Below are 22356 nucleotides of genomic sequence, written 5' to 3'. Positions count from 1 at the left end.
ATATAAGTACTTCATGCATTTTTCATATGAATATCTTTTCAGATTAAGTAATTTTACAGATGCAAAGGCAATAATAGGAGGATTTTTGTTCTCTTTCTAGACTGAAGGAGGGTGTTGAACTGTCCCTAAATGGAGTTCCTTCCTTCTTAGGCTACATAAACTGTAGATGTAACAGTCTGTGGCCAGCTCTGATTAAACAGTGTTGTTGTTTAACCCCAGACGGTAACTCAGAACCATGCAGCCGTTCACTCACCCCTGCTTTCCCTCCCCCCCCCCACCTCCGTGCGGGATGGAGAAGAGAATCACAAGAATGTAAACCTGATGAGCTAAGAAAAGTCCAAAATATCAAGTATAATACAAAACTACTACTACTACTAATAGTAATGATAGGGGAAATAACAAGGGGAGAGAATATAAAACTAAAAAGGAAAAAAAAAAAAAACAACAATAAACACAAGTGATGCACAATACAATTGCTCACCGTCTGCCAGCCAATACCAGCCCGAACTCAGAAGTGATGTGGGCCTTCTGGATGACTCCCCCCAGTTTATATACTGGGCATGACGTGCTATAGTGTAGAACACCCCTTTGGCTAGTTTGGGTCAGGTGTCCTGTGTCTGCTTCCTCACGGCTTCTTGTGCCCCTCCTCACAGGCAGAGCATTGGATACTGAGAAGTCCTTGATCAGGGTAAGCATTACTTAGCAACAACTAAAACATCGGTGTGTTATCAGCTTTGTTCTCAGGCTAAAACCAAAACACAGCACTGTACCAGCTACTAGGAAGAAGAAAAAGAACTGTTAGATTACACTGCATTACATTACATTACAAAGAGAAAAAGAACAGCTGAACCCAGGACAGACAGTGATTAGACTGAGGAACTATTTGGAAGAGAAAGTATATGAGAAAGTATAAGAAAAACTCCTACTGTTCCGAGAAAGAAAACTGTTGAACTTGCCGAAGTAATTGCAGTTGTGGACCACTTCATCTGACCTAAAAATATGCTTGCAAATACTCTTGCTGGGGTATTCTTCCCCATATCCATTAGTCATTTAAAAGTCACTAAAACAAGAATTAACCAAATTCAGTTTTTTTATTCTGATGTCTTCTCTTCAGTAACTTGAAAGAGAAAAAAGTAATTCCAGCACAATGCTTAGCTGTCCAGGCAGTGTAAACCACCAGTGAGGCTTAAAGAAAACAAATTTCTCTGTTGACAGTGTAGGTTAGAGACTGGGATAACTCAGGAAAGACAGGACACAAGAGCACTGCTCCTGTAGCTATAGAGTTCTGTAGAGTCCTTGTGCATATTTTTAAGAAATATCTATTAAACTATAATAGTGTTACACTGTGTGTGTTTGTGATCTATATATAAAAACATGGGTTTTATTGTTTAAGAATAAAAGAGTTGAAGATATTTATGTTATATTCATTATTATTCTTCAGAGATCATGAACTTGATTGTCTCCTGTGTTTTTATTGGGAGTCTGCCTTCCTATTATGTAAGGTATTTGAAATGAAAACTGTTCACAAGACACTATAATTTTTTCATTATTATTATTAGTAGTAGTAGTATTGGTAAATCTCTGTGGAGAAGAATGTTAACTATTTTAATATAAGACTTTTGTCCATACTCAGCCCACATACTGGCATAAGCTACTCATAGGCAAAATCAGAATGGCACAAAACCGGAAAGAAAAACTTCTCACTGAATCTGTCTTACCTAGTTATTTCCTTGTATTGGGAAACACCTCAAGACCAGGACCAAAGCATAGATGAAGGTGTTTAGGAAAGTGAAAATGTCAGGACCTCTGTATGGCTAGGGAAAGAAGAAAAGAGGCAAGGAGTCAAAGGTAACTTGTGCAGTTATAGGAAACTTTTCTATTACTATGTAACAAGGAAAAACTTCAATTGCGATTTAGAAAGAGAACTTCTAAGGTAAAACCAAAAATCTTTTAAAAAAATGTGCTTCTGACATACCACATATGAATTGCCATGTTACTGATTTATTCTCTTATTTCCAGCTGATACTCATGTCTCTTGTCTGTTTTTCAGATATAGAATACTTTCGCTTCTTGGAAAAGAAAAAAACATGGCTTCCAGCACAGTGAACCCTGCTAACCATTTGCCATACTTCTTTGGCAATATTACGCGTGAAGAAGCAGAAGAGTATCTGATGCAAGGAGGAGTGAGTGATGGACTATACTTGCTCCGCCAAAGCCGGAATTACTTGGGTGGCTTTGCCTTATCCTTGGCCCATGGAAGGAAGGTTCATCATTATACCATTGAGAGGGAGCTGAGTGGCTCATATGCAATTGCGGGAGGCAAGTCGCATGCCAGTCCTGCTGAACTGATTAACTATCACTCAGAAGCAGCAGATGGCCTTATCTGTCTATTGAGAAGACCTTTCAATCGACCACCAGGCGTTGAACCCAAAACAGGACCCTTTGAAGATTTAAAAGAGAACCTCATCAGGGAGTATGTCAAACAAACTTGGAATTTGCAGGTAAATCCAGGATGATTTTGCCATACAGTGGTCTTTGAGTTAGGATTAAAAAGAGATTGCAGTGTTTGTTTCCAACTATTGCTGTTGTTATGTGGCATTTTTTCACAGTGGAACCATAGCTGTTGAGTTTTGAGCAGTGGGATGGCTTTGTTTTTTGTTTTTTTTTTTTCCCCAGTGCATGCAGTAAGTTGGCCATAATAGTTTTCCTTAAATTTTACAAAACTTTGGAGCTTTATGATGTCTTTGGCTGGTATAGCCTTATTTGCCATCTACCTATCTAGCACTAATCTGTGTCATCAGATTTCCACATGCACCAAAATAGATGTAATGAACAAGATACAGAAATGTTTTGTTTATTGCTTTTGGTTCTGAATTTTTTGTTCATTGGTGTGCAGGCAGGCATGGTGACATGGTGACTTGTTTTGCATCCTCCCCTCTTAGCTGGCCTCCTGCTTATTTAAATTTGTCTAAAACAGATCTTGGTTTCTTAACTGCAGAACACTGCTTATACATCTTTGGTACTGCCTGTGTCAAGTGGGAATGTTCCATGCTGAGGAAGACAGGTTGGATTTTTTTTCCTTAGAATGACTGTGAAGAAGCCCGTCCTAACATGGAAGCACTAGTGTAGGAGACTGCAATGGGAATTTTATTTCACCTTGGAATGCCATGAATTACCATTCTGAACTCATGGAGTTACACTAGGTTTTTCATCTCTTTTGTTACTAGCAAGTAACCTTGTGTGTTCTGTTCTATAAAGTATATCAAGCAATGCACAAACTGGAAAAGCCTGAAATGTATTACAAGTGTTGAGGTTTACAGTTCTTTCTGATGAGTCTGAGCCCAGTCTAGAAGGAAGTTGATGAACTCAAGCTGAAAACTGGTGAAACTGGGGGATTTTGCCCTCAAATTCTGGGCCAAATTAGAATTGGTAGGTTGTAGATTGGTTTATAGGTATATAGGTTATACCAAAATATTAACATAGTTCACTCTAAAATTGGGACTGTCATGCCTGCTTTTGGAGAATTTGTACTGATATCTTCAACATAAACACACCTCAACAGTTCAAAGCATGTTCAGTTTATTTCAGTAGACTGTCACAAGATATTGAGACTATGTATAGTTAGCTATGTCTTATTAGCATAAAAATACGGTGTAATTTTCAGTTATATACTGATATATTAAAAGTTTAATATACTACTTGCTTTTCTTTCTGTTTATCGGAGGTAAAGGAAGAATTCCAGCTCTGTGATGTTTAGATTACTGTACATTAGTTTCTGGTTTAATATTTTCATAGCAACCAGATCTTTTCTTTATATATGGGCAGATTATATATGTCCTAAAAGCAGTCCTTTACTGGGAGTCTACCTGTCATGCTTTTACTGCAGAAGACAGTTTGACTGTGTTTTTACCACTTTCTAGGGGCATGCTCTTGAACAAGCTATCATTAGTCAAAAGCCTCAGCTGGAGAAGTTGATTGCCACTACAGCCCATGAGAAGATGCCATGGTTCCATGGGAGGATCTCACGGGAAGAGTCAGAACACCGTATCCTCATTGGGCCAAGGAACAATGGAAAATTTCTGTGAGTGCTTTTTTTCTGGTATTTTTGTGTACTACCACTGTTATTACACAGAACCCTTGAGTGAGTCAAATGAGAGTATGCCTAAAAAGTGTCTTATTCACAGTGAAAGAGCCCTGTCCAGCATGATATACATGACATAATCATCCCTGTATTAAGCAAGTGTGTCCAAGATTAGGTTTCTACTTAGCTAAAGATGGGAAACTGTAGCAAAAGCATGGATCATTGGGTTTTGATCAAATACTAGGTTTAATTCTAAAGGGAGCATCAGAGAAACTCAATAGCAAGAAAAATCCGTTGAACTTTGTTTTATAACTGATAAACAATACTGACTGTGGTAGGCTAACCTTGGCCCACCAAGATGATGTCACACTCCCTCTCCTCAACAGAACATGGGAGTAAACAGGATGTAAGAGCATCATGGGTCAAAATGGAGACAAGGGAGATCATACACCACTAACTGTTCCTTTTGGGGAAATGTGGTTATTCTGTTATCAGTTAAAATTGAGCTGGACAGTAAGAAACAAAGACAGAAACATAAATAAAACACCTTCCCCTCACACCCCCACACCCCCAGTTCTCACAGGCTCAACTTCACTCTTCACACCTGAATCCTTTCCCCACCAAGCAGCACAGGGGAGGATGGGAGTAGGCTGTAGGCTGCAGTGAGCCTGTAGCAGCATCTTTCTACTGCTCCTTCATCCTCACACTCCTGCAACATGGGCTCTCCACAGGAAATATCCTTCAGGAAACATCCACTTACCTGGAGGGCTATGCGGTGGACACTTGCTCCACCGTGGACCCTCCCACAAGCTGCAGAAGACTCTGCACTGGTGCCTGTTGCATCTCTTCCTGCCTCCTTCTCTGCCCTTGGTGTTTGTGCTGCTGCTTCTGGTTTGTGTTTGGCTTTTTCTCTCCACCACCCCCCACCAAGTGTGCATCTGTCCTTAATGATGTTTTCACAGAGGCAGAGACACCATATACATGGCTGAGGGTCGTGGTGGTTCCCTGCGCAAGTGTCCACTGGGGCCAGCTGGAACCAGGGCAGGCTCTGGCCTCATCAGAGAGACCGTACAGCATGGCTGCCACAGTCTGGCCACTTGCACCCTATACACTGACCCACCAAAGTGGTAAAAATACAAACTACCTGTTGGGATCCATAACTGTCAGGTTCCCAGGGACAGTGGTAGTGCTTGGTTTTGTACTTACACAACAAACAGAATTGCTTTTACCTTAGTAATGCTATTTTTTGTCTGCCACTGTCTGCATTTACGCGACCTCGTGATGTTTTGTTTTCTGAGTGCAAATGCGTCATTTAGGGTAGTGACTAACAGCCATCACCTCATGAGGATTAGAGACAGTCAAAATCTTCTGGCAAAAAAAGATTTTCTTTGGAAAACCCTCATTTGATAAAGTGTTTTCACTGAGCATTTTTTTTTTCCCTCTGTCGCCCAGTGGAAATATTTATATAATGATAGAAAAAGAAGCTTAAGGGTTCATAGCCAGGGAAGGATCATTTAGAGCTGTGCAGTTCCTGAGAGAAATTTCTTCACCCACTTACATGGTCTTCTTCAGCACTTGACTATCTTTGACCTTTTTAAAGCTAGTCCAAAGTAAAACCCCAAGAGTGAGTGCAGGATGGGTATGCTTCTACAGTACCCACTCTTTCACTTTACTGATTTGCCGTAATTATATCATCCAGGTGGTCATTTACCAGTTGCTTTTGTTGCCATTTGTAAAAAAAAAAAAAAAATTGTTATAAATTTGTTAGAAATTTTGTTACAAAATTTGGTGGATCCAAAGATTCCCCTTATCACAGATTAATCTTTTCTGAATTCTTCCTGTAGCACAGAGGTTTCATTGGTTTGATGAATGTAGTCACTGTCACAGAATACAAGCACAGCATTACCATACCATCACTCCTTTTCATTACCCAGTGATTTTCATAATATCTTTTCCTACATTTTAGAAACAGGAGCAGGTGATCTGAAACAAAGCAGCAACCCTTTCTTTTAATGGCTTGTGTTTTTTTCTATTAAAAAAATACTACTTTCTGAATTAACATCTTACCAAATCAATGCTATTTAATCAATGACCTGAGTCATGTATTAAAACTTGTAGATTTTCCAGTTTCTTTCTTACACACTTTGGTTTCTGTGTGGTCAAAATACTTCTCTTTTGGGGAATATATACGTATATAATTTATTATTTTTATTCAGAGAAATGGTTCTCTTAGCTATCATTTTTTAACAAGATGGATGGGCTTTGGAGTGAAGGAGTGTAATTTTTTAGCAGACTTGACATTTTCAGTCTCTTTTGTAGACTCTGGTCTGTTTTTAGTCTTCTATAGGTATTTCTAGAGCTTTAAATGGAAATACTGCCAATCATTTTCCTGTTCAACCTAGAGATGTCCTGGTGCTGTTTGCAGTGACGTGCTCAGTGAGCTGCAGTCAGACCTCTGTGGGACTGCATATGTCAGTGGGTTTCTATCTACCATAGTTCTCTAGAAATCAGGCAGCTGCTTTCTCATGAGGTAGATAAACCCCGCAGAGGGGAAAATGCTAAATTCAAGCCATGTGCTAATAGAGCTTAGATAGTATGAAGATATAACTGACAGTATGTTGAGCTTGAGTCCCTCTTCCTTAGTACAACACTATTTACTTCTGTACGGTGCTTTATGATGCATTAGTTGTTCTTGCACAGACTGCCTATCTGTCAGGTTTAGAACTTAGTAACCACTTAGCTGCCCTTTACTCTTATGCTCCTGGGAAAGAAATAGGGTTAGATCTTCATCTGCCCCATAATTCAGCAGCCAGAGCAGCAAGAGAAATAATGTGATGACTGTTTGTGTCAGAGACTGGTGATTTTTCTGTCTGGAGCTCATCTAGCTCTCAGCTCAGTAGACCGAGAGGCTCATCAGAAATAAGAACTGTCTAATTTGGACAGGTTTTCTGTTTCCTGCACATGCGGTTTGCCTAACATGGGCTTGCTCAGTAGGTGTTGAGAAATAAATCACTCATTAGTTAGCTAACTGAAACAGCAGCAGCAAAATTTCTGAGTGCTAGAGAGGTGCATTTTACATTTCAGGCCCAGGCATTCCATACTCTTTCACTGCCTAGTGTGTGTCGGTATCTTCTGTCCATCTGTAGGCTGAAGGCTGTGGATTTGTGCTTGTGAATGTAGCTGGTCAGGGACTGTTTCTCTCAAGTTGGTCGATACATTCAAGCCTGGTAGCTGACTGAAAGGTAAAACTTAGAAACATTCAATATCTAAGAGAAGTTCAGGTGTTGAGATAGGACTTGGAGCCTGGGAAAATAGGAGAAAGGTAGATTTTCAATGAGATGTACTATGAGGCTATTCAACATAAGCAGGTGCTGGTATTTGACAAAAGATAATCTTGTTTATTAAAATAATGCATTTTAAAAGGCTAGAATATTTCTGTATAGTCTTTTACAAGGGTCTCTAAAACTTCAGTGCACCAAAAATCTACTAACAGTCTGACATACCTACCTTGGAACAAAATCCAGTGCAGCAGTCTCTGCGAGAACACATTTATTACCCAGATTTCTTAAGTGCTGCTTTGCAGCACAACAAGATTATCAAATCTAGGGCTTTTTAAAAATACCATAAATATGGAAATAATTTAAAAGCTTCCTGAATATGAATAGCATCGTGAATCTAACACGGCGACTCATCCAAGCTGCTGACTCATCATGGCATCTCATGACATCAAGAGTCTAAACTGTCCCTTATTTCTCACAATAGTTAGCAGTAGTAAAACAATTTAGAAATAAAAAGTTTTGAAGTGCAGTCATCCATAAGTCTTCTTGTCTTTTGTCTGACCAGAAATCTGTGGGTTCGATACATGTAGCAGCCTATGTGTACATTAATCTTACTGTCTTCCACTAGGGATTTACCACTGCTGCAGTACATTCTGAGCTAGGTGATTTATCTGATGTTGTAAAGTATTCCTTAAATAAATCTATCAGTATTGTTTGCATCCATAAATGGAATTGGACATTGTTAATATCAGACAAAGAGAAAACAGTCCTATTAGACATGAGCTTAATTCAGAGATGTTAATGATGAAGTTCCTCTTCAAAATACCAAGCACTTGCTAGGCTTAGATGACCGTAAAAACCAGACAATGAACCATCCTTCTGGAGGTTCCACTCCACAGCAGCCTGGATGATGCCCACAGCTCTTTGGGAGAGGTGTTTGCTGATCTTCGGTGAAGTGCACAATTAGGTGCCACTTGCAGACCATTACAGCAGGGATGTGGCTTCTGAAGGCTATATGTACACTGTCTGCTTTAGCAGCAGAGTGGGTCGGGGGTGTGAAAAAAAGACGCAATCTGTGATGGAGACAGCTGTATCAAGAAGATCCCATGTTGCAGGTGCAGTTATACAGCAGAGCTACTTATTAAGGAGCAAATTTTAGTGGAGCGTAGTGTATTTTGCTGGAAGGATAATGCCAGCATTGCTGGTAATGCCAGCAAAATAGACTGCAGTGATGCAGTCGTTCTTGCAAAGGTGTTTCTTCACTGTGCAGCTTACTAGCGTGACCACGAATTGAAGTTTTAGGTTCTATTGTAGATAGCAGTAGTGTGTGCCTGAGCTAGCTCCTAAAATCTGTAGTATGCTGACATTTCTGAAACAGCTTTCAATGTGTTACTAAACAGAGAAATTATAACCAAGAGAACAAAAATGTAGATGAAGACTGCACTCAATCCGTTTTTTCCTTCGTATGATCCTTTTATGGACAGCACCAAGGTCATTCCTTATTGCACTCCAACTCAGAATATGTGCAGTTATATTTGAAGTGATAACGACTAGCCATATTGTTAATAATGTTAGGAGAGAGAGATATTCATACAGGCAGACAAACAGGGAATGGCTGGAGTTTGATCAGAAGTGGGGAATGTTGATATCTCTGGCATCGAGGAAGCTGTTATAACTGAGAAGGCAAAGCAAGGCTGAGAACAAACTTTTAGCACACCGTTGGATCCAGGAGTGATAATATTTCACACCATTCCTACGGCAAGCATTTTACTAGTTTATTTCCTTCATTATTCTCCACTGTAGAATGCTGTGACTTCTTTTCTACACAGTCAATGAGACGTATTGTAATAGCAGTTTATTTTTTTTTTACCCTCAGGGATTTATTTTTCGTTTAGAAAAAAGGGATCATTTGGCTTTTCACTTGGAAGCAGAAAAAACTGAGACATTCATTCTTTTTGCCTCCAAGCAAAAACAGAGATTCTACCAAATGAAAAAACAGATAGCTATTTACACACTTTGTAGTGATACACCAAATACTTACTGGTTTCTATTTGGATTACATTCACAGAAACATAAAAAATACTCAAAGGTACATTGCATGAAAATTTAAATCAATAAATAAACCTTTTTTACATTACATTGCATAACAATTTGAGTTTCTCAGATCTTTCTAAAATTGCTCTTTTAAAATATATGTCATAGAAAATCTGGATACCTTGGTGCTTCTCTCATGTATCTATGAATTCAAACTTACTTTCAGTTACATTGTTCATTATCAGTGCTTTCTGATTAATTTGTTCAGAAACAAATTAATCACTGTTTCTGATTAATCTCAGTGTGTGAAAGGAAAAGATTGTTCATTTACAGGTGTTTCTTATCTGTATATTCTAATTCTGTAGATTTGTATTTCACTGCAATAGCCATGAATGGAGGACCAGGTGATATTTCACTAGTGGCTTCCTTCCTTGCGGAAATACTTTTTTGGTTTTTTATATACAGCTTTTTAAAATCAAGATTTTGTTGTTGTTGTTATCAGTACTGTGTGTGATTTCCAAGCACATTGAAGCAGATAGTGCATTTGGAATTTCAGGGTTTTTTCATTTCATAGAAGGAGAATTCTATATATGAAGCAAGACCCCTAATCTAATGTGATGGCCCTTAGTAGTACAGGCAGCATCCTCAAGAACATGTGAAAACCTTGATTTCAATTTTAAGAGGTTTCAGTTTACAACCTTTCAGTTTGAGCAGCCTTTTATTTGGTACCATTTTTCTGATACCATTTTTCCCAGTATCAGTACTGTAAGGTTTTGGGTACTGTGTACCCAAATGAAGTTCTGGAGGCTTAGTCTAACCTAGACAGCCATTATCACAGTCTTCATAACAAAAATGAAATTGGAAATCATGGCCTGTGACTTATACTTGTCACCAAAGGTAATAAAAGTTTTTGGTTTGATCTATGATAATAAGCTCTGTCAGAGCACTTTTTTGGACCAGTAAGGGATCTTGTTGGCAAAACTGAGACTTAGGCCCTTATTTGGTTGCTGCTTCAATGCTCTTGATGCTTCTGCTCTTCAGACGTGTGTTGGAAGATAGTAGTACCTCCTGTTGTTGTGTTCTGTAGGGATCCAGTTTGTCCTGGAGCTGACTGGCTACAGTTTAAAAAGACACCTGGGCTATAACCCCAAGAGAATGAGGCTCTGTCTGGGAACTGGTCAATCATAAGTGTTAGAATAGAGATTTTTTTGTGCATGCAGTGGTAGAGGTGTCTGACAGAAGTTGCTGTGACTGTGAACTGCAGATGTCTTCAGAGTGCAACTGTTGGAGTGGAGAAATGGATTGCTCAGAAATGCTCTCATAAACCTGAACTCTTCCTAAATCGTGCACTGAATACTGATAGGACTGTTTGGATCTATGCCATGGTCCCTAGAAATGAGGACTCTCTTCTCCCACTGATGCCTGTGATGTCAAGAAATGTTTACAATGCCACTTGGAATAGTAAGAACTCTTGCAAATAAGAATCAGTTTCAGTAGAGCTAATTGTGTTGGAGCCACCATTTCCTCATGAGAAACACAAAGGACGTTTTTTGCTAGGAAACAATCCATTGCATTTTTATAATCTTACCTATGCTGAACAGAAATCTGAGTGCAATGAAATGCCATTCATTTGTGTTACAGAAACAATGTCCTATATTCTGAAAATATTTTTCATCCTTATTTGCTGAAAGAAAGTCAGAGAAAGACAAAGTAAAAGCCATTCTTCATTTTAGCAGAACCTGTTGCTCTCCACTGGTCAGTCAGCAAGGGAAATCAGCACTCTAAGAGAATATCTGAATGTCATGAAAAAACAGATTGTGGTGTTTCAAGTTGCTTTAGAGATACTAGGCAAATTACTTTGGTTTCAGAAAATAAAACTGACCTTGGTTTGTGTTTTTTAGCCAGTGTCCTGTTCACATCTTATGCAGCTAGAATCACTGCTTGGAAAGAAAAAAAACAGTTGCAAGAGTAGTTCAGACAAAACACCTTTAGTTCGGCCTTGTGGTTGACCTTAGTGGGTCAGCTAAGGAGCAGAATTTACTGCCTCTGCAGCCTTCTAAGATGTGATAGCAAGTACTAGTATTGCTAATAGAAAAGTTTTACAGTGCCTTAGTGAGCATATCCTGCTATATTTCTTTTCAGGACTTTTTAAAAATTCAGGGGAGCATGAGTAGGTTTCTAAGCACAATGGAACAAGTAATGTTTTGGTGTTGCTGAATCTGGGTTTTTCGTAAGACAAACCCATTATTCCAGAAAATCTTAAGCTAACTCTATTTCTGTTTCACTGTCAGCAGCAAGTGAACATAGGCAACTTAAACTAAAAGAAAAAGCCTGCTTTCTAAACTCAGAAGTGCTATGCCAACTAAGATGGAGCTAGTAGAAAACGCCTATCTACTCTGGGAACAGGCACCAGAAGACACTGGTCCCAGCGTGAGCTAGCCTTGAGTACACATAAAACAACTCTGCCACTCTTTAGAGGCATCTTAGATGTTACTTGCAGATCTCCTGTAAGAGGATCATCCTGCCTACCTATGAATTCTAGACAATGTCTTTACATTTTTTGGTTTCTTACTGCTGAAGTTTAAACCAGATACATACTCCAACACCATGTGAAATTTCATGTGAATTTCATGTGAAATCTGCAACAAAGCACTAATGTCTTTACCAAAATTTTAAGAATTTATGATTACAGAAATGTTTTCCTTTACATTCCCAGTCAAACAAGATGCTTCAGTGCACAAAGGTTTTCCCTTTATTTGCTATTTCACATTATGTTTTTTTAGTATTTTATCTTCTACCCTTACTGTCTGTCCTGGGTTCACCAGTAGCCATTTTTCTCCTCCTTTGTAGCTAGTGAACCCAGGACACTGTCATCTCTTTATTTCAAAATAAGAGATATGAGAGAGAAATCTTGCTTTAGCGAAGGCACTAATCTGTTGTTTTTAATTCTAGGTCAACTTTAAAGGACACTGAAGTGTAGCTGTTTGCATATGCTGACTCCTGGTCTCACATTTCCATGGGCTTTGCAGGTCTGCAGTGCACAAGCCTTCAAATGCTGCCTTGCTCAGAGAACGCTTTGTGCGCTGCACAATGTTTTGTAGCTGCCTAGCAAAGAGCTCCACATCCTGAATTTTTTTGTTGTCATCTCTCGCCTTTTGTGGGAGGAAAAAAAATAAATTAGGGAATTATGTCTAAAAACAAATGACGCTAAGAAATTAATTAAAAGCTTAACAAAATGTCTTTAAAAGTTGCAGTGCTGATTTTATTTGGTTTTAATTCAAAAGCTTAAATGAAAGGGTGATTTTAAAAATAACTGTGAGAATCTCTCTTACTTCTACAGTATCCGAGAAAGGGACAGCAATGGTTCCTATGCCCTGTGTCTGCTGAATGATGGAAAAGTACTGCATTACCGTATTGACAGAGATAAGACAGGGAAGCTCTCCATACCAGATGGGAAAAGATTTGACACCCTCTGGCAGGTCTGTTAAATTTGAATCACTTGGATATCTGTTGTCATATTTCTGTATAACTGAGTAAGGCAGCTTGTTTTACTACACTGTGTGACAACAGTCTTCATCTAAACAGCAGCATCATTTGGCAGGTTATTTTTCATATTTTTCAAACTTTATGTGGTTTCTATCCAGGAAGAAAATATATGTTAGTATATAAAGCTATGTAAGTGTAGAGAGTTTGATCTTTTTCACATGTGATGTTGCAGCTTGGACCAGTTCAAAATCGCCGTAATTATTATTCAGGTAGCTGAATATTCTCTAGAGTGGAAGACCATTTGCATTTGCAAGTGACCATATTCAATAATAGCTATGCTAGGTATAGTCTTTTGCTAATGAACTTATAACAGGAAGAAACAGAATTCTAGGAAGCACAAAGGAAATGGTTTAGGATGCTATACACATACTGCATTCTTTAGCTTTCTAATATTCTACCTTAAGGGCTGAAAAAGCATCGTTTGCTGAAGGTTACCACCAAAATATGTCTGAACCCTGGTAAAGATTAAGCAATTAAGGAATTCATAGTTGACTATGCCATAAATGGTAATAAAGTGAGTATTGGAGAAATGACTGTGTAAATTGAAAATGCTAAGCGAATTTAAATCCCTGCAGAAATCTCTTACGTCCTCTTTGCTGAAAATTCTATTAAAACAAGTAAAGTGAGCCACAAATCTAAAATATGAGTCTTTACTTGTATATATTCATTCTTAGCCTTTCCTGTAAAAGTCCTGCATATTGCTTTCCTGGAGTCACTGTAAATATAAAAGCAGCTATGCTGTTTTACAAGTTTTTCGAATATGCCTGCAACTTTTTCACTCACAGACCCCCTCCTTTATACCCAAGTGTACCAAAGCCAAAATATCAGTAATAAAATGTCATGGTGAGGATAACCCAGGAACAAAAACAGCCACAACTGTTGGTGCTATACCTTTATTAATTGCTTAACTCCCACTGTGACTTTGAGGGCCAAAGAAAACATTGCTTATGAGGACAATTTCTGCACTGTAGTTATACCCATTTGGGGGAAGAAAAAAAAGAAAAAAAAAAAAAAGAGGGTGGAACTGAGTTATAAAAAGAAGTGATTTGCTCAGAGGTACAAAGATAGCAGAACCGGGTGTGGAATCCCAAGTCTTACAAATTCCTGGATGAGGTTCCAGATTCATCCATAAGGTTACATCAGAAACGAATCCCTGCTAAAGAGAAGTAAAGATGAAGTAAGAACATGTGCAATAAAGATCTGCTGTATGCCCTGGTCACTTGCTGTAATATGTACCAATCATATGTATGTACACAGTTTTAAAGAGACAATTATCTTTACCTTTTCATATCTTTTTCTCTTCTTTTCTCTTTTCTTTCACCACCCCCCCCCCACCCCCACCCCCCCCCCTCATTCTGGTAGTTAGTTGAGCATTATTCATACAAACCAGACGGATTATTAAGGGTTCTTACCATTCCCTGTCCACTTGGCTCAGAAAATGGTGAGTTATTCCTATTATTTTGGTATGTATAAGTAGCCATGGTAATGATAAAGATGTGTGCCTTTTTTCCGCTTGACGTGTAGGTGGGTACAGATTAAGGCAGATTAAATTTGGATTAAAAAAAATATAAATTTCCAACTTTTCAAATAAATTGTGTCAGACCATGCAGAATAGAGGCAGATCCTGTATTTTAAGGGAGGCTCCCAAGTCCAGTTATGGCTGGCTCTAAATTGACATCAGATCAAGAATGTGCTTTGCTGCTTGAAGTGGCAGTGTGTGTTACTTGGCCCACATACACTAACAAGGTGGTCATCCTAGCACTCCTCAAACTGTCCTTGTTCCAGGCCAAGGCCAGCATATCAGCAGCAGTGCTACAGGCATTCAAGTTGGGTGCAGTTGCACCCAATGTTGGAGAAAACAGGGCAGAACAAGGGATTGGCTACACCTGATGTTGAAAGTGGGGGGTCAGAGAGGCATTCTTTGGTAAACTGGGAGAAGGGGAAGGGACGGTGGTGTGGGGGGTGTGCCCTGAGGTCCAGTATATTCTTTGTCCTGTTTCTTCTTTAGTGTCATATTACATACTAATGAGACCTTGTCCTTCCTCTTGCCCTGACTGTCAGGGTTAAAAAAAAATGATTCCACTCAATCATTGCCTAACTAGTGCTATTCCAGAAGTGGTGTTCTTTCTCTAAGGCCTTCTGTCATTCAAACTAGACACCAGTGCCATGGTGAGAGGATATGCCCATACTTATTCTGCTCCATCAAATCACTTTAGGCACTACCCATACTTTTGGCTCTGTGGCAGCAAGTACCAGAGTCTGCTGCGCATTAGAGACAAAAGGAAGGAGGGTTGGTAAGAAGAAAATGCATTGTAATGCAATTTAAAAAATAGAAAGATGGCTCCCCGTGTAAAAGTTTATGTTCTTATAGTACATTTCTCACCTTGCTCAGCATCCTTCCACATGTGATTATTTTACAGATCATGTTGGTTTTCCTTTTCCTGGACCCCCTTCTAAGGTAAGAGTAGGTGGTGATATAGCAGCAGCATTCATTTGAGAAGGCTTACAGTCACATACTGCTCTAAGAAGCCTAATGCTTGTATATTATTGCATCAGGGAATTTGTTTTTTATAGGTATATAAGTAGTAGGTTGAAAAGAATAAGCTTAACATATTCTAGCATGGTTAATGCTTTCATCAGTGTTTTGCATGAGTTGTTCATCATTTCATTTTGTGAACTTCTTTTTTACATATAATGTATGAAAAAATCAGTATTTATCATATGCAGAATGCCTCATTAATCATCACGTTCTATAGTGATTGTATCAACATTAGGAAGAGAGATACTGCCTTGTCCATTTTGAGAATCTACTGGCTGAAGCGGAAATTGAGGTTCAGTTTATTTTTAGATTAGGTGTGCACACCTAACAGCAGACTTCGCAGAATGGTTTAATTCTTTGTGCAGTGAAACTGGGGGAAGTTCTTTCATCAACTCCATGAAGAGTGAGCAAGCCGATCCGTGATTATAATTGCCTAAGTTCTTAGGGTCCATTGATTAGAGGAGCTACCTGAGGTGTAACAGATAACACCATCTCATTCAGCTGTAGCTGATCTCATCTGAAATAGGGAGTTTAATTTAGTTGTGTCACTATGCCCTGGAGAGCCTCATCATCTAAGTCATTATCTCAATGCAGTTCCACATTATAGAAAAAAATATTTTTGTTTAAATAAGCAATTACATTTACTTTAGTACCTGTGGGTCCATGAACAACCATTCTCCTACCACAACTTTCTGAAAATTAAGTGCCCCGTTAAATCATTGGAAATTATGCAACCAAAATTGCCAAAATTATGCAACCAAAGTCTTACTATAGGTATTTAACTTATCAAAGAAGTAGTAACAAAAACCCCATGTATCTGACAAAGTCAATTGATGTTTAGGACTGTGCAACAGAAGTAAATGAACCAACCTCTTCTCCCCAGTGCATTGCAGTAATACCACCCCAGTTGTTGATGATGGCTTTACAGGTGAAAATGTCAGTCATGCTAACAGGGTGTGATTAATCTTGGCTAACATTAATGAACTTAAATCAAGAGCCAGTCATTCAGGAAATGACAAAGGCTTGCTTTTGAGGAATTTGAAGAGAGAGAGAGATGGTCTCACCCAGTGAGTTGCAGTCAACAACTTGATGTCCAAGAGGAGACCAGTGACAAGTGGTGTTCCTCAGGGGTCAGTAGTGGGACCAGGGGTGTTCAAAATCTTTGTCGGTGACGTGGACAGTTGGACTGAGTGTACCCCTAGCAAGTTTGCCGATGGCACCAAGCTGTGTGGTGCAGTTGACACACTGGAGGGAAAGGATGCCATCCAGAGGGAGTTTGGCAGGCTTGAGAGGTGGCCAGTGCCAACCTCATGAAGACCAATAAGGCCAAGTGCAAGGTCCGGCACCTGGACTGGGGCAATGCCAAGCACAACTACAGGCTGGGTGAAGGAGTTGAGAGCAGCCCTGAGGAGGACTTAGTGGTCTTGGTTGACAAAAGAACTTCCACATGGCCCAGCAGGGTGCACTTGCAGCCCGGAAAGCCAGCTGTGTCCAGGGTTGTATCAAAGGATATGGTTGGCCAGCAGGTCGAGGAAGGTGATTCTACCTCTCTGCTCTCATGAGACCCACCTGCAGTACTGCTTCCAGTTCAGGGGCAATAGCACAAGAGGGATGTGGACCTGCTTGAGTAAGTCCAGAGGAGGGCCATGAAAATGCTTGAGGGCTGGAGTATCTCTCCCATGAAGACAGTCTGAGAGAGTTGGGCTTGTTCAGTCTGGAGAAGAGAAGGCTCTGGGGAGACCTTATAGCAGCCTTCCAATACCTTAAGGAGTCCTACAAGAAATCTGTAGAGGGACTTTTAGCAAGGACATGTTAAAATGTGATAGGGCAAGGGGGAGCAGCCTTAAGGTGACAGAGGGAATATAGATTACACATTAGAGAAAAATCTTCACTCTGAGGGTGGTGAGGCACTGGCACAGGTTGACCCAGAGAAGTTATGGCTGCCCCATCCGTGGCATTGTTCAAGGCCATGTCGGATGGAACTTTGAGCAACCTGGTCTGGTTGCAGCCCCCATGGCTGGGCATTGAAACTAGATAATGTCTAAGTTCTCTTCCAACCCACACCATTCTGTGATTCTATGAGATTAATTCCACCCTTTAACTTCTCTACCAATAGCTAACTTGAGTATGCTTGGTCACTTGCACATTTTACATACAACCATTAATGATTTCAGGATTGATCAGTAGTTGTTATGTTTAGGAGTCATCATGATGGATAGAAGGAAAAGATGAGTGAGTGTGTTAACTGCATATTTTGCAAATATTTTCCTAAAATAGTGTTTAAAGTTACAATATGTTTGACATTCTGAACTTCTTTAAACTGAAATCTGAATGTTGTGTTTTCTTTAGTTTTCTCAAGCAAGCCTTCTAAGTTACTTTCCTGTAGTGTAAATATAGAAACAGAAAGTGAAAAATTCTAAATTAATATTACTGCTTATGGAGCTCAAAGACTTCAATTACTATTGCCAGGTTGTCATACATTAATACCTTCCTCAGTAACTTACTAAAGACCATTTGTGTAACTCTTTTTTGTATGCAGGGGCTAAAATACAGTGATTTAGATTGCAAAAAATGCATCCTGAAAAGAACAAATATGATCACAAGGTCTTACATAGACGGTATACAATCTATATTCACCATCAGAATTAATAGTACTTTTTAGAGTTTTTGATATTTCTGAAGTACTGCATGGCTTTTGTTTTTCAAAAGGAATTGGCAAAATATGTGAATTGGGATTATGAGTATTTGAACTGGGACACAAAAGAATTGTGTTGAATTGGAGAAATGTCCTGGAAAAACCAAGGGGAAGTTAAGTAGAAACTAGTTCAAGGCATTGTACTTCTAATAGCCAGCTGTGGAACACAGGATGATGGGGAGCAGGAATAGATTTTCAGGGGAGATGATGCCTGTAATGAATCAGAACAGGAACAAGGACCAACAACCATCATGCTGGTAGAAGAAAGGGAAACATGAGGAGTTTCCAGCTTGTTCAATACTCATAAGGTCTCAGTTGGAATACCTTCACCAGTTCTTGGCACTGCGCCGAAGAATGCTGGCCAACAGGAGATAATGCGGAGTCAGGCAAGAGGAAAGATGATGACTTGTGAGAATAGGTTGGTTAGAAACAAGGGAGCAAAATTGAGACAGAACATGATTAATAGCTGAAGAATGAAGGGGAATGGCCTGTTCTGAGGGGCAATCCAATGCTGGTGTTCCTATCTACACCAATTTTTCAGTAATTTTTTATTTTTGTATATCATAATGCCTGAAATACACTGGTGAGATTCCAAAGACTTAGTGGAGAGCATACCCAAATATGAAGTTGCTTGGAAGCTAAGAGAGTATATGACCACTGGAGAAAGATCTGCGGGATGATGTCCAAAGCAGACTGTCCGATTAATTTAACTAGAAACTGCTGAAGTGGTTGGAGTAAATTTTACAACATCAGGGAAGCAATTTTGTTAAGAAAGTTAGGAAAGATACTGATCCTAACCACTAGAAAAGCTATCTTTTGAGAAAAATAAAAAGTAAAAAAAGGTCAAATTGGGTTTTTTGAAAGTTCAGAACATCCAACTGTAAGTCATTTTAAAGGTTGTTTAACTGAGAATGTGGCTCAAATTATTATTTCAACCTGAGCATCAGCCTAAATGCTTGGTCATCACAGTTTTAATTAGGCAGGTAGGTTCTCTGTTACCCTAGAAATGCTAATTAGCCACATTTAATTAAATAAATGTATTATAGTGAGATATATTTGCATTTGTTTTAAAAATATCTTCATACAGAATGTAAGTGCACATTTAAAATCTAAAGCCTGTTCATTTTTGTTTGGAATTAATATTAGTTTGTGTGCTTTTTGCTTCAATAGCCATATTGTTGTAAGACCAAGGTTTGCTTCAAATTTTGCTTGATTAAATCAGTCAGACTTTTAGACACCAAGGTTATTGTCTGATTTACATTGCTAAATGTGTGCTAAAGTTCAATAACTCAAGCGGGAGAAACATACTGTGTAAAAGATCTGGGGAAATGTCAATGTGCGTGAATTTAAAAACTGCTTTAAGGTATATGGATATATTCAAGATGGCTTGAAAATAACGTAGTCGAAAGAAAATTTCGTCCGAATATTTCCTGTATTACGTTTGTCTGATGCGTTGTATGTGTACTTGCAGGCACACACAAGGGAAAGGTTGGGAGTGTTTTGTTCTTGTATACTACATCTGCTTAGTAAAATACCTTTAGTTATTTTCCTGACATTTTAATATTGTGGTTTCTAGAGTTGGGCAGGAGGTGGAATTATCTCAAGACTCAAATCGTACACCTTTCCAAAGGCTGGCAGCAAAAAGGTGCCTCATACAGTCTTCTCAGGTTTTTGAATGAGTTAAACGGACTTATATTTGACTAATTTCACTATTTTTTTTACTCCCCTCATGTGGCTTGCAATTATAAATGTGTGTCTTAGCTAATAACAATCAGATTGTGAAGATTTTTTTTAACTTTCTGCTTTTTTCCTAATCATCTGCATAAGTATGGCCTTGATTTTGTAACTAAAGCAGTAGTTTTAAAGAAGTTTTTAAAATTGTGGGACTATTTTTAAGTAATTTCTCACATCCCAAAATTTTAGCTCAGATCTCAAAATGCAAATAAAATGTGAAAAAATGCTTTTAAAAAAAACAGTCGCTTACAGCAGAACAAAATGATATTTCTACTCCGAAATATCATTCCTAATCAGAAGATTGGCTTGCTTACATAATGATACTGAACACATTTAGGGAATAATTTGTTAATGACAACCACAAAGTATATTCTTACAGAACCAGTGTGCACAAATCTTGTTATGCATTCATGCTAATTACATTTGCACAAGTTTAAGATGTCACAAGACCAAGTAGAATGGGAAGGGTGATATCAGGGAGTCAAGGGGAATCTAGTTGTGTACTAATGAAAATGCTATTGCAGAAAATTGTGTTCTCCAGCAATTTATGTAGTTGTGAAGCATGCAGTTATGAGCTTTGTTTACATGCTGAGTATAACGTGTCCCTGTTCCACCTGTGAGTCTTTTCTTATTTATTTATTTATTACCAGTTGCTCTTGAACAAAAATGAGCAGGCATGAAAAGACATATACCACCCATTAACCCCAACATGCAGAGTTTACTTTAGACTTAGCTAATTAGGCACTCTCCTACGTAAAATCTTTCAGACACTAAGACGGAAAATTTACGCTTGGAATAGCCTTGGAAATTGCATTAAAAAAAAATCCAAACCACGACCTGTTTATTTGCTTGCAATTTTAGTACTCATCAAAAATTTTCGAGCTGTTTTACTGTAATGTAAAATTGACAATTGAAATGACCTTGTGCCACCTAGTGGTGATTTATGTTTTCATAGCAAACGCTCATTGAGGATTTGGCTCTGGTTTTTATCATGCAGTATTTTGCTGTTCAGGTTGGTTTAGCAAAATAAGAGACTACGTCTGTGTGTTTGCAAATCAGAATTATTAACCTGAAAAGAGCTTGCAGTTGCTGTACTGATCGACTTTGTAAGTATGTTCTTTACTATAAAATTGTAATCTTTACTATAAAAATTGGGCTTAGAGTAGTCAAAGCCATTTAATTCATATTTTTAAACAAACATAGGAGGGTCTTGGTCCCACTCCATCAACCAGATTCTATCAAATCTGCTCAAGGGTTATCTTGTTAAGGCCTTATCCATGCAAAGAAAGTGGTATTCCTTTTACTAGAAAGATACCTTTTGAGTCAATGCAAAGTCTCTGCCTTCTGCTTTCCTCTTGTTGGTGTGGCCATATTTCTATAAACTTGCCACACTAGCATAGCTAGTCCCTAATAAGGGGAAGAATGGCAAATTTAGATGAGCTTAACTGAATAAGATTAGCTTACCTGAGAAGTTTAACCAATGAAAATCAAGCCTTAGCAGAAGGAAAAAAAAAAAAAACAAAAACAAACTTTATGTGCAAACAGGACCGGATCACAACAGCTTTCTAGTATGAGAGCATAAACTGACAGCCTGCCCCAGAGTTTAGAAGTGTCCATAACACAAAGTGTCACATACTATGCCATTTGAAATCTTGAGCTTACCGTTTTCAAAGGCCTTTCCCAAAGTGCTTGTATCTCATTTCTTGTAAGCTTGGGTTACAGTGAGGAAAGGTGGTACACAATCTTTCTACTCATCTAAAACTGAGGAAAATCTGCTGAAATTGTAGCCTTCTGTGGGATGAATTTATATTCCTTGTTATATAACAATAGCTACACAAGCTCCATCCGGCACTTGACTGTTTATGGAAAAGAAGAAAACAGAGCTGCATGCTTCATTGGTTAGCTTGGAGCTAGAGCCTGGAGCTACAGCTACACCTACGTCTACAACTGAGCGACTTTACCTAACTGTGGCTGCAGAAAAGGTTTCAGAGTTTTTTAGAGATGGGTGTGGTGTGGGACACGTAATGGTTTTGAACCAGATATTCCCATTACAGTTTTTGGTGCACAATTGAGGCACTCCCCACAATGAGCAGAGGACAGTTGATAGTGCTGTCAACCCTTTCAAAAAGCAAAGGAGGCCCAGAGCAATGCAGGCTCTTTCAGGTGATATTTTCTGAACACCTTGCATTTCTATCAGAAAGATTATTTTAAGGATAAAATATACAAAAGCAGACTTTGAAAGCATGATCCTATCATCCCTAAGTATTTCAGAACTTTCCTTCCAGTATCCTGGAAACTGCCAAAGACTCATCATCTCCTTAGATAGTCATATTTTTATCCTTTTATTCCCACTCTACTCTCAGACACTTTGGCCAAGAAGTGTTAACCAGAGGCTTCCGTAAAATCCATGCAATGTGGCAAATTGCACCTGATTTCTTTGTACTCATAT

The 22356-nt window shown here is 38.8% G+C and overlaps 1 protein-coding gene across 1 annotated transcript in view; it reads left to right on the top strand.

Annotated features, from left to right (window-relative positions):
• The window catches only part of SYK (spleen associated tyrosine kinase), a 47434-nt gene that overhangs the window by 14323 nt on the left and 10755 nt on the right, over positions 1-22356 (top strand). Inside the window, exons 2-7 of the mRNA XM_065662796.1 lie at positions 2051-2501; positions 3921-4081; positions 12734-12872; positions 14302-14380; positions 15360-15397; positions 19750-19818. Coding sequence (XP_065518868.1) covers positions 2088-2501; positions 3921-4081; positions 12734-12872; positions 14302-14380; positions 15360-15397; positions 19750-19818 — 900 coding nt within the window. The 5' untranslated portion in view covers positions 2051-2087. The remainder of the gene's footprint in view (positions 1-2050; positions 2502-3920; positions 4082-12733; positions 12873-14301; positions 14381-15359; positions 15398-19749; positions 19819-22356) is intronic.

Source organism: Lathamus discolor, chromosome Z (genome assembly GCF_037157495.1).
Source record: "Lathamus discolor isolate bLatDis1 chromosome Z, bLatDis1.hap1, whole genome shotgun sequence".
Taxonomy (NCBI): Eukaryota; Metazoa; Chordata; class Aves; order Psittaciformes; family Psittacidae; genus Lathamus; species Lathamus discolor.
Note: the sequence above shows the minus strand (reverse complement) of the source record. Positions and strands in the feature narration are given on the sequence as shown.